The 13,409-nt window shown below is 40.6% G+C and overlaps 1 protein-coding gene across 1 annotated transcript in view; it reads right to left on the bottom strand.

Annotated features, from left to right (window-relative positions):
• Positions 1-13,409, bottom strand: part of LOC121283898 (ubiquitin carboxyl-terminal hydrolase 35-like) — a 107,320-nt gene that overhangs the window by 79,720 nt on the left and 14,191 nt on the right. Inside the window, exon 3 of the mRNA XM_041198701.1 lies at positions 12,456-13,145. Coding sequence (XP_041054635.1) covers positions 12,456-13,134 — 679 coding nt within the window. The 5' untranslated portion in view covers positions 13,135-13,145. The remainder of the gene's footprint in view (positions 1-12,455; positions 13,146-13,409) is intronic.

Below are 13,409 nucleotides of genomic sequence, written 5' to 3'. Positions count from 1 at the left end.
ATTCCATAGTATTTTGCATTGACTTGGTCAATTTTGGACAAATTGCACTAAAAAACACAACCTAGCAGAAACTTCAAGCCAATCCCCCTCTTTAATCTCTTATCCCCTTAAACGTAGTTAATTATGTAAGGTGTGAGTCTCCAATGACCAGCAGCTTCAACAGGTGCATGGCCTTTGCTGGCTGACGGACTCCTGCTGCAATGCCCAAACTGAACATCAAATCACCTCCAAAATTTCGTCTAGCCAACAACAAACTTTAGTCACTCTCTGTAACATAGCAAACCTCATCTTAAATAACATAATTAAGTCAATTTAGGCCTTAATTTAAATAAAACATTGTGTATATAGTTTAAGTAAATGGAGTATCAAAAATATTTGAACCAATCACAAATTTTTCAAAATATGGATATTCAATATTTCAGAAATGTAGAGCAGCATTTGACATTGGACAACAAATTTAAATGGATATTGAGTCCTGATCATATATTGCAATATATATTTCAAACAGAGGCCAATTTCTTATGATGAAAAACACACCAGAGATAACTATCTAGCTCAACCATCTTTGCAGCATGTAGGAAAGCAATGGTCATACCATACTGTCTAGTCCAACATTGTCTACATCATCTGAACAAAGCAGGGGTATCAACGTACCAAAACAATGGGGAAAAAAAAGGTTAACAAGAAACCATCTCTACCATATAAATAGGCAAATTCTTTTCAGCTGCTACTTATGTAAAGCATTACATTTTTCAAAAAATACAAATTTGTCACTATGTCCATCCTTGATCAACTTGATCACATGACCAAGTCCTCATCAACAAACTTTGACTTCCAAAAAAGCAAGCACAAATTAGCCTTGGCATTTTGCCAAAATAAAGCTAGTTATTTCTGGTGAGCCATTCAACTCCAGGAATTTTACATCTGAGTGTGAACGTGGAGGGGATGGCAATAAAGGGGAAATAAGAGAATGTCAAGGTTTTTGGCTTGCTGCACTGGCAAGTTTGAATGAGTGGTCACTTCTACTGACCTCAAAAATGTTGTTCAGGGTTAACTAACTTCTACAATATAAAAGCAAAATATTGCAGATGCTGGAAATCTGAAATAAAAACAAAAAATGCTGAAAAATTTTGCAGGTCTGGCAGCATCTGTGGAGAGACAAACAGAGTTAACTTTTCAAGACCGTATGACTCTTCTTCAGAGCTAACTAACTTCTATGTTTATTGGCAGATTCCTGCTGCAGTTTCAGTGGACACTGGCCAGAAATTGAGGGGGGGTGGGAATTGATGCTTGAAGGCACAGTGTACTTGTAAGCATAAGAGTTACAACATCCAAACAAAACCAATCACGAAAGTCACCAGACAAGCAAGTAAAGATTATCTGAATTGCATGGAGGACGAGTTGGAGGCTTTACTAGAAAAAAAAGTCAGAAAAAAAAGAGGCAGATTTTGTTTGGAGAAAATGGCAAGCGGACAAAACTCTCAATACATATAACCCTAACCATCCAACATCCAACCATCATGGAGCACATTGGTGAGAGGCAGGAGGGCCTGTTGTAGGAGGTCAATTACTGCATTACCAATTAACTATGCTCACCATCAGAAAGTTCCATTAGCTAAGAAGACCTAATCTGAATTATGAGAGAAATTAGCAAGTAAGTTCTTATAATCCTTGTGCCCATGCAATTCTTGAATTGAAGTTTAGTTTTAATGCCACATAGACATATAGTTAAAATATTTAATGGAGGAGCTTTCCTTTCATTATGGGGCCCTTCAAAGTGATTCTGTATCACATTATTTTTCACATTTTTGGCAGTTGGACTACATTAATCACCTTTTCCGGCAAGTCTTCTTAATATTGCTAATAGCTATACCCCTTGTCACTGCAAAATAAAGGTGCACTCAGCACACCACAACTAATGTGGACAGCCTGAAGAGAAGTACTGAAAAACTCCTTCTAACCACTTTAGCTTTGTAAAGCATCATTTCAGAGTCCCTAATGTTCTCAATTATGACTTTATTTGAAGAATAGGTTTTGCTACTACAACAGAAGAGAGATTCCCTGGTTCTCTTCTGACCTGCCAGGTGTGCAGTCAGGACCCTTAAAGATGCGGTTGTGAATATCTAGTTCATAATTCATGTTTTAGAATATAACTTTTTGTTTTAGGGATTAAAAGTTTTAACTGTAGAAGAATGAGGGCATCTGATTGAAAAACTGATTAGCAACCCTGAAGTAAATGCAATTCAAGCTAGGTTGGAGTTAATTGCATTTAAAAGTTATCTTACGTTTACCTTCAAGGTCAGAGTTAGAAGTGTAAATACTGAATAATGGATGACCAATTTCTGGACCTCTCAGTAGAGCCAGGGTGTCTAGTGTCATCTCCATAGAAGCTAAAATCTAGCAATAATGGGAATGAGGGCAGTAAAATTCCATTAAAGGCAGAAATTATTTATATGGATTACAAAATCAAAAAAAGGTAAATAATTTGTTTCTGCATTTCTGTTTGAGACCATCCCAAAGCATGCCACATGGTCATAGCGATGGGCTGTGGTGGTAGAAGGTTGTTTTGCTTAATTTAGCTCAGTATTTGCTCAGAAAGCAGGCAGTTGCAGTTTTGCTTTGGTGTAGACTGCATCTCACTGGATTAAGAGCACCAAGAGATGATTGTTAGTCAGGCCTGCACTAATTTTACCATTCACAGGGCAGAATGCAGGTGGGGCTCAAGCTAAATTTGGATTTTGTGGCAGAGAAAGAAACTGGAAGATTTACCTAGTTTGCAGCTAGAGGAAGAAATCTACAGTGGTTCTCACAGAACTCTGTGGCAGAAAGCAGTCAGCAGAGTTAGCTTGGAAGTGGTGAGAAGGCAGTTAAGTATCTGCCAGCGATCAGAACAAGCAGCAGAGGCATCCACAGTCATGAGGTATTAAATAAAAGTTGAGAGGGTTGTTTAGCCAAAAGGCTAATGGAAGAATCCCCTTGAAATATTACCTCGGAGAATAGATGGAATACCAAGGAGAATTAAAGTGAATTCCAGAGGGCTGTGGCATACCTTGTGGGCTGGTCTCCAAAGATGATTGTTGTAATAAATAATGTGTAATGTATAATGTATCTGGGTGAGAGTAAAAAGTAGAACTGAGTTGATAACACTATAGTTTATAACTACTTATGCTAAGTTAATAACGATTGCTTTGCTTAATTATTTATATATACAATAAAGTTTGTTTCTGTATAAAAACATGAAACTTTGTGGTGTAGCTCTGTCAGTGTTCAGATTTTTCTTTAAAGGTTAACGGTCTCCAACTGGATTATAACACTGTTAGCACATTCAACTGCTTTTAAAAGCAGTTTAAGGAGTCATGGAAGCTGCCATAGTAACAGGTATTGAGATGCATAATTTAGTGCTGGTGGTCATACAAACATACAAATTAGGAGGAGTGCTGCTTTGGGTTGCATTAGAGCACTTTAGTTGGAGTTTGGTGAGAGAGTTACTTTTCAGGGTTAATTTCTATCTAAAGCCTAATATTTTAGTTTAGCAACTAAAAGTTTCTCTTTGGATTAAGGTGGTGAATTTTAGTTCAGCTTTAAAACAGAGGTTATAAAGGCTCTGCTTGCAGCTGCAGCTAGTAAATTGCTTAAGACAGTTAACTAGTTTTTCAGAAGCTAGATTCAGACAGCATAAAAGCAAGCCATCTACAGTGTTGTTTTTGTCTGCATTGAGTGCTGCTTTGGGCTGCATTATAGTGCTTCAGTTGGAGTTTGAGGGCTTCTTTCCTCAGAAAGAAGAGCAGTGACCTTGGTAAGTAGGACCTAGTAAGTCTTTCTTCTATCCTTAATATACTCTAAACCAGAGGAAGTAAAAGTAAAGGGAGTAATTTAAGGGTAAGACATGGCAGGGCAGCTCGGCTAAGTGGAATGATCCCCTTTGCGATGTGGAAAGTCAGTGACACTTCCAGGGTCCAGGGCAGCCGCGTGTGCAGGAAGGTATCTCCAGCTGCAGCTATTCAAAATCTGTGTTTTGGAGCTAAAGCTGCGCCTGGAGTCACTGTGGAGCATCCGGAAGGATGAGATATTCATGGATAGCACGTACAGTGAGGTGGTCACACTGCAGGTAAAGAGTGCACAGGCAGAAAGAGAATGGATACCTGCCAGACAGAGTAAAAGCACTAGGCAGGTAATGCAGGAGTCCCCTGGGTCCATCTCCCCCTCTTGGATACTGCTGGGGGAGGTGGTTTCTCAGGGGAATGCAGCAAGAGCCAAGTCCATGGCACCACAAGTGGCTCAAGTGCATGAGGTGGGGGGGGGGGGGGCGCGCGAGAGAGAGGGCGCGAGAGCAATAGTGATCGGGGATTCTATTGTAAGGGAAACAGATGGACGTTTCTGCAGCCACAGGCTTGATACCAGGATGAAATATTGTCTCCCTGGTGCCAGGGTCAAGGTGAGTGGCTGCAGGACATCCTGAAGGGGGAGGGTGAACAGCCAGTGGTTGTGGTCCATATCGGTACAAATGACATAGGTAAAAAGAGGGATGAGGTCCTGAAAACAGAATATAGGGAGCTAGGAAATAAATTAAGAGGACCTCAAAAGGCAGTAATCTCAGGATTACCCCCAGTGCCACATGCTAGCGAGATCAGGAATAGGGGAATAGATCAGATGAATGCACGGCTGAAGAGATGGTGTACAAGGAACAGATTTAGATTCCTGAGGCATTGGGACCAATTCTAGGGAAGATAGGATCATTACAAGCTGGACGGGTTGCACCCCAGCAGGACTGGGACCAATATGCTCGCAGGGACATTCGCTGGTACTGTGGGGGAGGGTTTAAACTAGAATGGCAGGGGGTGGGAACCTGAGCGGGGAGACATGAGAGGGAAACAAAGGTAGAAATGAAAGGCAGAAAAGTAGAAAGCAAAAGCAGAAGGAGGAAACAAGGGTAAATGGGGCCATAGTACAAAAAAAAGGTGCAAAAATGTTAAAAAGACAAGTCTAAAGGCACTGTATCTGAATGCATGGAGCATTTGCAATAAAGGTAGACAAATTAACATCGCAAATCGACGTAAACAGGTATGATATGATTGTCATTATGGAGATATGGCTGCAGCGTGACCAAGGATGGGATCTGAATATCCAAGAGTACTCAATATTTAGGACAGACAGGCAAAAAGGAAAAAGGAGCTGGCATGGCATTGTTAGTCAAGGATGAAATCAGTGCGATAGTGAGAGAGAATATTGGCTCTGAAAATCTAGTTGTTGAATCAGTCTGGGTGGAGTTAAGAAGCAACAAGGGGCAGAAAACATTAATGGAAGTTGTCTATAGTCCTCCAAACAGTAGTGATAAGGTAGGAGATGAAATTAAGCAGGAAATTAGAGATGCATGTAACAAGAGTACTACAGTAATCATGGGAGACTTTAATCTACATACAGACTGAGCAAACCAAATTAGCAATAATACTGTGGCAGATGAATTCCTGGAGTGTGTATGAGCTGTTTTTTTTTTAGACCAGTATGTACAGGAACCAACTAGGGAACAGATTATTGTAGATTTGGTGCAATTAGAAGGGTTTAATTAATAATCTTGTGCGGGGTCCTTTAGAGAACAGTGACCATAACATGACAGAATTCTTTATTAGGATGGAAAGTGAGGTAGTCTGATCTGAAACTGGGGTCCTAAATCTTAACAAAGGATAATACGAATGTATGAGGCATCAATTGGTTAAGATAGATTGGGGAACTTCATTAAAAGGCATGACGGTGGATAGGCAATGACTAATATTTAAGGAATGAATGTATTCATTGCAACAGTTACACATTCCTTTCTGGTGCAAAAAACACAACAGGAAATGCAGCCCAAATATGGCTAACAAAAGAAATTAAGGGTAGTAATAGATCCAATGAGGAGTCATCTAAATTGCTAGAAAACGATGCAAGCCAGAGGATTAGGAGCAGATTAGAATTCAGCAAAGGCAGACCAAGACATTGATTAAGAGGGGAACAATAGAGTATGAGACTAAACTTGCAAGGAACATAAAAGCAGACTGTAAAATCTTCTAAGTATGTAAAAAGAAAAAGGTTAGTGAAGGCAAATGTCTCCAGTCTGAAACTAGAAAATTTAAAATAGAGAACAAGGAAGTAGCAGAGCAATTAAACAACTACTTTAGCTCTGTCTTCACAGAGGAAGACACAAATAACTTCCCAGAAATATTAGAGAATCAAGGGTCTAGTGAGGAGGAGGAATGGAAGGAGGTATTACTAAAAAAAGTGCTGGAGAAAGTAATAGGACTGAAAGCCGATAAGTCCCCAGGGCCTGATAATCTACATTCCAGGGTACTAAGGGAGGCAGCTATGGAAATAGTGGATACATTGGTGGTTGTCTTCCAAAGTTCTGTAGATTCTGGAACAGCCCCAGCAGATTGGAGAATGTAACCCCACTACTTAAAAAAGGGAGGGAAAGAACAGGGAATTACAGACCAGTTAGTCTAACATCAGCAGTAGGGAAAATGCTAGAGTCTATTATAAAAGGATGTGATAACAGGACACTTAGGAAATATCAATGGGATTAGACAAAGTCAACATGGATTAATGGAAGGAAGTTTTTTTGAGGACTTAACTAGCAGAATAGATAAGGGAGAACCAGTGAATGTGGTGCATTTGCATTTTCAGAAAGCTTTTGATAAGTGGTTAATGTGTAAAATTAAAGCATATGGGATTGAGGGTAATATATTGACATGGATTGAGAATTGGTTAGCAGACAGAAAACAGACTGGTAGGAATAAATGGGTCTTTTTCAGAGTGGCAGGCAGTGACTAGTGGGTACCACAGGGATCAGTGCTTGGGCCCCAGCTATTCACAATATATATCAATGATTTGGATGAGGGAACCAAATGTAATATTTTCAAGTTTGCTGACAACACGAAACATGGCAGGAATGTGAGCGATGAGGAGGATGTTAAGAGGTTTCGAGGCAATTTGGATAGGTTGAGCGAGTGGGCAAATACATGGCAGATGCAGTATAATGTAGATAAGTGTGAAGTTTCCGCTTCAGTAGGAAAAACAGAATGGCAGAGTACTATTTAAATGGTGATAGATTGGGAAATGTTGGTGACACCAATCACTGAAAGCAAACATGCAAGTGCAGCAAGCTGTTAAGGCAGCAAATGGTATGCTGGCCTTCATTGTGAGAAGACTTGAGTACAGGAGCAAGAAAGACTTCCTGCAACTGTACAGGGTCTTGGTGAGACCACACCTGGAGTAGTGTGTGCAGTTTCAGTCTCCTTACCAAAGGAAGGATATACTTGCCTTAGAGGGAGTGTAGCAAAGGTTTACCAGACTGATTCCTGCTGGCAGGATTGTCACATGAGGAGAGATTGGGCCAACTAGGCCTGTATTCACTGGAATTTAGAAGAATGAGGAGATCTCATTGAAATATAAAATTCTGACAAGGATGGACAGATGGATGCAGGGATGGTGTTTCCTCTGGCTGCAGGTCTAGGATAAGGGGCACAGTCTCAGGATATGCGATAGATCATTTAGGACTGAGATGAGGAGAAATTTCTTCACTCCGAGTGGTGAAACTTTGGAATTTGCTACCACAGAACGCTGTGGAGGCCAAATGATCAAATATATTTAAGAAGGAAATAGATAGATTTCTAGACTCTAAAGGCATCAAGAGGCATGCATAGAGAGCGGGCGTTGAGAGGGGGGAATCAGGCACAATCGTTTTGAATGGTGGAGCAGGTTCGAAAGGCTGAATGTTCTACTTCTGCTCCTATTTTCTATGTTTCTGTACCATTCAGCCCCTCAAGCCTGCTCCGCCATTCAATAAGACCATAACTGGTCTGATTATAACCTCAACTCCACATTCCCACCTAACCCCAATAACCTTCCATCGGGACAAAAGAGGAGACTTGCATGTGAAGGCAAGAGAAGTAGTGGAGGCATTAAATGAGTACTTTGCATCTGTCTTTACAAAGGAAGAGGATGCTAGCTAGGCCGAGGTGAGAGAGGGAGTAACTGGTACACTCAAGGAATTTACAATTAGGAAGGAGGTGTTATCAGAAAGGCTATCTTTACTTAAAATTGATAAGTTACCAGAACCAGATGAGATGTATCCAAGGGAGATGAAAGTGGAAATTTCAGAGGCATTGGTGATAATCTTCCAGTATTACTTAGACAGAGGGGTGGTGCCAGAGGATTGGAGAATTGCAAGTGTTACATCCTTGTCAAAAAAGGGGTGCAAGGATAATGATGGCAACTACAGATCAGTCAGTTTGACTTCAGTGGTAGGGAAACTTCTGGAAACTATATTTCGGGACAAAATCAATAGTCACTTAGATAGGTGCAGGATAATTATGGAAAGCTAGCATGGATTAATTAAGGGAAAATCATGTTTAACTAATTTGCTGGAGTTTTTTGAGGCAGAGAAAGTTGATAAGGGCAATGCTATTGATGTCGTGCATATAGATTTTCAAAAGGCATTTAGTACAGTGCCACAGAATAGACTTGAGTGCAAAATTCCAGCTCATGGAATAAAAAGGGAAAGTAGGCACTTGGGTAAGAAATTGGCTGAGTGACAGGAAACAGAGTTGTGAAAAAATGGTTGATTTTCAGTTAGGAGGAAGGTTTGTAGTGGAATTCTCCAGGGGTCAGTGTTGGGACCCTTGCTCTTCTTGATATATATTAATGACCTAGATTGTGGTGTGCAGGGCATGATTTCAAAATTTGCGGATGATATGGTCAGACCAAAGGTGTCCTGCAAAGCAGTCACCCAGTCTGCGTTTGTTCTCTCCTATGTAGAGGAGGCCGCATTGGGAGCAGCGACTGCAGTAGACCAAATTGAAGGAGGTGCAAGTGAAGTGCTGCTTCGCCTGAAGAGATCAAACGCAGACTGGGTGACCGCTTTGCAGAATGCTTCGGCCTGTCCACAAGCATGACCAAGGCCTTCCTGTTGCTTGACACTGAACACACCATCCTACTCTCATGCCCACATGGCCATCCTTGGCATGCTGCAATGTTCCAATGAAGCCCAACACAAACTGGAGGAACAGCACCGCATCTTCTGATTAGGCACTTTACAGCGTTCCGGACTTAACATCGAGTTCAACAAGTTCAAACGGTGAACTCTCTCCTCTATCTTCACCCCTTTTTCCAAAATTCATTTTTATTTTTCTTTTATTGTGTTTTATCTTCTTTTTATCCCCAATTTTCAATCCTTTTTCCCCACCACTACCCTCTCCCCACCACACACCCACAAGGGCCATCTATTATTTATTTATGTTGTTCTTTTCAGAGTGCTTATCCTTATTCTGCTATTATCATATTCTGCTTTCTTACTCTGCAACTTCCAGCACCCTTTTTTAGCCCTTACCACTACCATTAACATTGCCTTTGTCCTTTTGTTCATGACATCTTTGTCAACCTCTCCTTTGCTCCCACCTACCGTTGGCCTTCTTTCTAGGTTCACCTGCTCCACCCCCTTTAAACAGTATTCATTTCATCACATTTCTATTCCTTAGCCCCAAAGGAGGGACATACGGACTTGAAACGTCAACTCTGCTTCACTCTCCACAGATGCGGATTAAACTGTGTAACATTCCCAGGGTAACTATTCAGTTAAGTCCCATGTATCTGGCCAAGTCTCTGCTCAGGGTCAGAGGCATCAAAGAGGGTTTCAGGCAGCAAACTCAGTCTATCGCAAATCAAAACTTTCTTAGCATTTTTCAGGGTATGTCTGTGCATCAGGTCTTGTGTCCTAACACACATCTTCCAACTTACATCATCTCATACTTTTTAAACTTACATTATTCATGTTTTTGCTAAAGTTGTGAATAATAATCAAGGCATGGACAGCCATGGAGCTTGGATTTCCGGCCCCCAACAGGGCACCAGCCGGCAAGAATGTCACACTTTACATGCTACATGATTGATATTTGGCATCAACATGTCATCATCACCCCTCTAGTGCCACAAGGCCCTGTGGATAAATTCAAAATGCAGTATTCATGCCCAATATGTCATTCTGAGTCAAACTGAACAATCCAGGCAAAGACCATAACGGAGTAAATGAGGTTGTGTGGAGTTAGCAAAATTCTTACCGCCCCATACTAACTGACTTGAAGTGGCCATTGTGAACATTTCAACTGGATGCTGTGGAATATACACTATTCAAACAAAAGGTAAGGCTTTCAGCGTCCAAGCAAAAGTTCTTCGTCCAAGCAAAAAAACAACTATTTACTGAAGTGTCACAGACAAAACGTTCTTGCAATGAAAAGGAGTGATGGTAATGTTGAAAACTGAAAAATTATCCACCCACTGCATCAAGTACAGCCAGATTTGATTAGGTGCGTTATTGTCCATGATAAATGGAGTTGTGTAATCTAATCTAGATTTATAACTTTTTATCATTTATGAAGTTATCAACAACTCGCGTTTATATAGCACCTTTAATGTACATCCTAAAGCACTTAACAGGAGCATAAATCAGACAAAATTAACATGAGTCAAAGAAAACATGAGGACAAATGACTACCAACTTGATCAAGAGATAGGTTTTAAAGAGAGTTTGAGTCTTAAAAGAGAATAAGAGAGGGGTTTTGTAAGGAAATTTCAGAATTTAAGGCCCAGATGGCTGAAAGCACAGCAAGTGGGGATTAAACAAAAGATGCAGGAAGACAAAATCTTGCAGGGCTGTAGGATGGTAGAGAGATAGGGGGAATCATAGCCACAGAGGGATTTGAACAGGAGGATGATCATTAAATTGAGATATTGGTGGACCAGAAGCCAATGTAGGTCAGTAAACACAGGGATGATGAGTGAATGGAACATGGCGCAAGTTAGGATATAGACTGCAGAATTTGGGATGAGCTTATGTTGTGGAGGTTGTTAAATGCAGGTCAGCAGGACAGCACCATCACTGTGTCAAAATCCTAGAACCCCTCTGAACAGCACTTGAGTATCTATACCATATTGACTATAGTGGCTCAAGAAGGCAGCTCAGCAGCAACTTCTCAACAGAAGTTAGGGATGGGCAATAAATGCTAACCTTGCCAGCAATGCTCCATCCCATGAAAAAAAATTATAACTGCTCAATTCTGGAAGCAACAAAGGTGTTTACGAAGGGCCCTGTAGCAAATAAGCCGAGACAAAGATGGGCGATATTAGAGAGGGGGGAGGAGGTACTCAGAGCATGAGGTCAGAAGCTCAGATCAGGATAAAGCAATTTTGTTCAGCACAAGTCAGTGCAAGGTAGGGGGATGGAATTGGTGGTTAGGTAACAGCTGTGGCAAGGGTCATAGCTAATTACTACATCTTCAAAATAGTGGACAGCTGAGAATAAATCCTTGGAGGACTTAAGGTGATGGTACAAGACAGAAGTGATTGCAGGAGATTCTTTGGCTACAACAGGAACCACAAGGATAGTCCCACACAGCTGGACAAAGGAAAAGCATTGGAGAAAGTAGATGTGGTCAACCACGTCAAAGGCAACAGTTAAAGATCTTTTTCATATTAAGGAAAGCATACTTGGCTTTTCTATCACAAAATTAAACGTCCTATAATCGAGTCCAACAACATACTTACTTGCAACCATTCAATTTTATTTTTCTCATCAACACTCAAGCAAAATGGTCCATTTAATAGACACTACACGCAGTTTGTATTGTGAACTCACCAATTAGAACTCCTGAAAAATGTTTCAATTAATTTCACATTTTTTCTAAATATAAAAGTGGAGCCCAAATTTATGACCAGTTCTCTCTCCCAATATCGTGTCTTTCATGTCTGTTCTCCTTAGCAGTGCAGAGATATGCATGGCAGAGGCATAGGCAATGCACTAATAGACATGGTAAAAATATACAGGAACAAATGTACTGTAAAAGAGCAAAGTGGCAACAAGAGGCCCTATATAGTGATTGCCCATTTCAATGGAGCTGTTTCAGTGCAAAAACACCAAAAGTTGGGTAGTGATCCTACTTGCTAGAACAAAGAGTGACTCAAAGGTTCAGTGGCACAATGAAATATCTTGCAATAGTCTTGAAGAGCTTCTCTCCTATAGAGGAGCTCACTACCACCTTTTCAAGGGTAATTAGGGGTGGGCAATAAATGCTAGCCCAGCCAGCAATGGTCCACATCCCATAAATGAATAAAACAAAATTGATCCAATCCCGGGTCCCAGTAATCAATAACGATGATTTATTATACGTGATCCAGGCACTCCTACTTTAAAACCACTCTAAAATTGTTTGCATATCTTAGCACATTAACACCAAAGTTCTTACACAAAACACAAAAACTGTTGTAAACCCAAAGAACAATTTCCAAGCTCTTATGTGTCTCCCTATGCTGGATTTGCAGAAGCACTGGCCAACACCCTGAAAGTAGGTTTGCTCACCAGGATGCTGGAAGGGAGGCATAAAATAAACATTCAGTAACCATTCAAGATTAAAAAACACACTTTTCCTTACCTGATGAAATAATAGTGAACAGCTCCCGCAAGGATGGAATAATGGCTGCAGTTCGAGTCCGCCAAATCCTCTGTAACAAACCGCTTACTTTATTTACTTGGTCCAGGAATTCCACTATTTCATCTTCCTCTTCTGATCCAAATTGGAACTGCCCTATGCTTCTAACAAGTTGCTGGCAGAATACCACTTGAAACTTTCCACTGGGAATACACCGAGGAAATTCAACAAGAAGTTTACTAATGCTGGCACAAAGTTTTGATCCCGGTTTCTCGCACACTATTCGGAGAAGCTCAATTTGAAGGACATGAAATACTTCATCGGCAGAAGGATTGTCTTGAATGTACTTCAATCCTAGATGGATATACTCTAAAATACCAACACTCCTTATGCTCAGTGTTCCATAACCATCTTGCACCAGTTTCAAGATAAACTTTGCATTAAAAAAACTCTCAAACTCTGCAGTGTGATTCTGGGCAAAGGCCTCTAGAACCTCTTTGCCCACATCTTTTTTGAAATTTGTATCACCCAACAGAATAAGCTTTGTAGACAACTCAAACATAGCCAAACACTGCTGACTGTCGAGAGGTTTCTTCGCTGCCTCTAAAATATGTCTCACAAGGCTATGCTTTACCGAAGTTGGATGTTGGGACAACATCACGGCTTCTAATATCTTGTCCATGTCTCCAGAACCTTAAAAAAAAAGTTTGCATTAATTCTAATTTTACTCTTCACTATAACCGCACAAATGTTTTTTTTTAAAAATCGCACATGCCATTAATTATATAGGATATCCACACACATTGAATATTGGCAATGAGGTCTTCAAATCTGCAAACAATGATAACAGCGGTGTGCAACGGTACTGTGTAGGATGTCACATATTTAATGCAGGCGCTATATTGCCTTAACCAATCTAGGTCAGAAGGGTAAGATTATGAGGCACTACAACTGAAC

The sequence above is a fragment of the Carcharodon carcharias genome, chromosome 11, assembly GCF_017639515.1.
Source record: "Carcharodon carcharias isolate sCarCar2 chromosome 11, sCarCar2.pri, whole genome shotgun sequence".
Lineage (NCBI taxonomy): Eukaryota > Metazoa > Chordata > Chondrichthyes > Lamniformes > Lamnidae > Carcharodon > Carcharodon carcharias.
Note: the sequence above shows the minus strand (reverse complement) of the source record. Positions and strands in the feature narration are given on the sequence as shown.